This window comes from Malurus melanocephalus, unplaced genomic scaffold (assembly GCF_030028575.1).
Source record: "Malurus melanocephalus ecotype Western Australia unplaced genomic scaffold, MMel_1.1 scaffold_1803, whole genome shotgun sequence".
In the NCBI taxonomy this organism is placed as follows: domain Eukaryota; kingdom Metazoa; phylum Chordata; class Aves; order Passeriformes; family Maluridae; genus Malurus; species Malurus melanocephalus.
In genome coordinates this window covers 18856-20314 of record NW_026625035.1, presented here as the reverse complement: position 1 = coordinate 20314, position 1459 = coordinate 18856, and the positions used below count along the sequence as shown (strand labels likewise).

At 59.6% G+C, this 1459-nt stretch overlaps 1 protein-coding gene across 1 annotated transcript; it reads right to left on the bottom strand.

The window, feature by feature from the left end:
* Nucleotides 1–81: 81 nt before the first annotated feature.
* Nucleotides 82–1444, bottom strand: LOC130587360 (ranBP-type and C3HC4-type zinc finger-containing protein 1-like; the record flags this gene model as incomplete). The annotated part of the gene is made up of 2 exons (XM_057388334.1): nt 976–1444; nt 82–505 (listed from the first exon to the last, which is right to left on the bottom strand). Coding segments are annotated over exons 1-2 (529 nt in total), but the record flags the coding sequence as incomplete, so codon positions are not given.
* Nucleotides 1445–1459: the final 15 nt, after the last annotated feature.

Below are 1459 nucleotides of genomic sequence, written 5' to 3'. Positions count from 1 at the left end.
TACCTGCTGGCACTGGCGGATCCCCAATCCCACTGATTGATCCCATTGATCCCCGATCCCATTGATCCCCTGATCCTGTACCTGCTGGCACTGGCAGATCCCCAATCCCATTGATCCCTGATCCCCTTGATCCCCGATCCCGTTGATTGATCCCACTGATTGATCCCATTGATTGATCCAATGGATCCCTGATCCCATACCTGCTAGTACTGGCAGATTCCTGATCCCATTGACTGATCCCATTGATGCCCTGATTCCATTGATCCCATTGGTCCCATTGATCCCACTGATTGATCCCATTGATCGATCCCATTGATCCCTCATCCCGTACCTGCTGGCACTGGCGGATGGCGTCCTGCTCCCTCTGGAGCCGCTGCTGCTCAGCGGGGTCGGGGCGGTGCCCCCCAGGAACCCGGTACCCCTCGGGCCGGGGGGAGCTGCACATCTCACAGCCCGGCCGGGTGGGCTTGTTCAGGAACGTGCACCGGGGACACGGCCAGCCTGCCTGGGAATGGGAATGGGAGTGGGAACGGGAATGGGAATGGGAGTGGGAACGGGAATAGGAATAGGAACGGGAATGGGAATGGGAATGGGGCATGGCCAGCCCGTCTGGGAATGGGAACGGGGATGGGAATGGGAATGGGGCAGGGCCAGCCTGCCTGGAATATGGGAACGGGAACAGGAATGGGAATGGGAATGGGGATGGGAATCGGGATGGGGCAGGGCCAGCCCGCCTGGAATATGGGAACGGGAACAGGAATGGGATGGTAACGGGGACGGGAATAGGGCACGGCCAGCCCTCCTGGGAACAGGAATGGGAAGGGGAACAGGGATAGGAATGGGAATGGAGCACAGCCAGCCCGCCTGGGAACAGGGATGGGAATGGGAATGGGGCATGGCCAGCTGGAATCAGGGACTGGAATCAGGGATTGGGATCAGGGATTGGGATCAGGGGTGGGGCAGAACCCCCTGTACCTGCTCAGGTGAGGGCGGGCGGGGCTCAGGGGTTGCGGGCGGGGCCCCGGCACTGTCCCAAAGCTGCAGCGAGTCCAGGTGATCCCGGATGTCCCCAATGTCCATCCGCTCCGGAAGGTCCGGGACACGGCCTGGGGACACAGCCGGACACGGGACAGGCTGGGATCGGCCAGGAATGGGAGATGGGGATGGGAAGGGAATGAGGCAGGGAGGAGAAGGAGGAAGGGGAAGGGTGGAGGAGGAGAAGGAAGGAGAAAGAAAATGGAGAAGAGGAAAGAAAGAGGAGGAAGAACAGCAGCAGCAAGAGGCAGAAGAAGGAGCAGGACACCGAGGATGAGGAAGCAGAAGGGAGGAAGAACAGAGTGAAAACGATGAAGGAGGAGCAGGATGAGAAAGGAGGAGAAGCAGAAGGATGAGGGGGAACGAGGAGGATGAGGAAGGAAAGTGAGGAAGGAGAAGAATGGGGAAGGAGGAGGATGAGGAA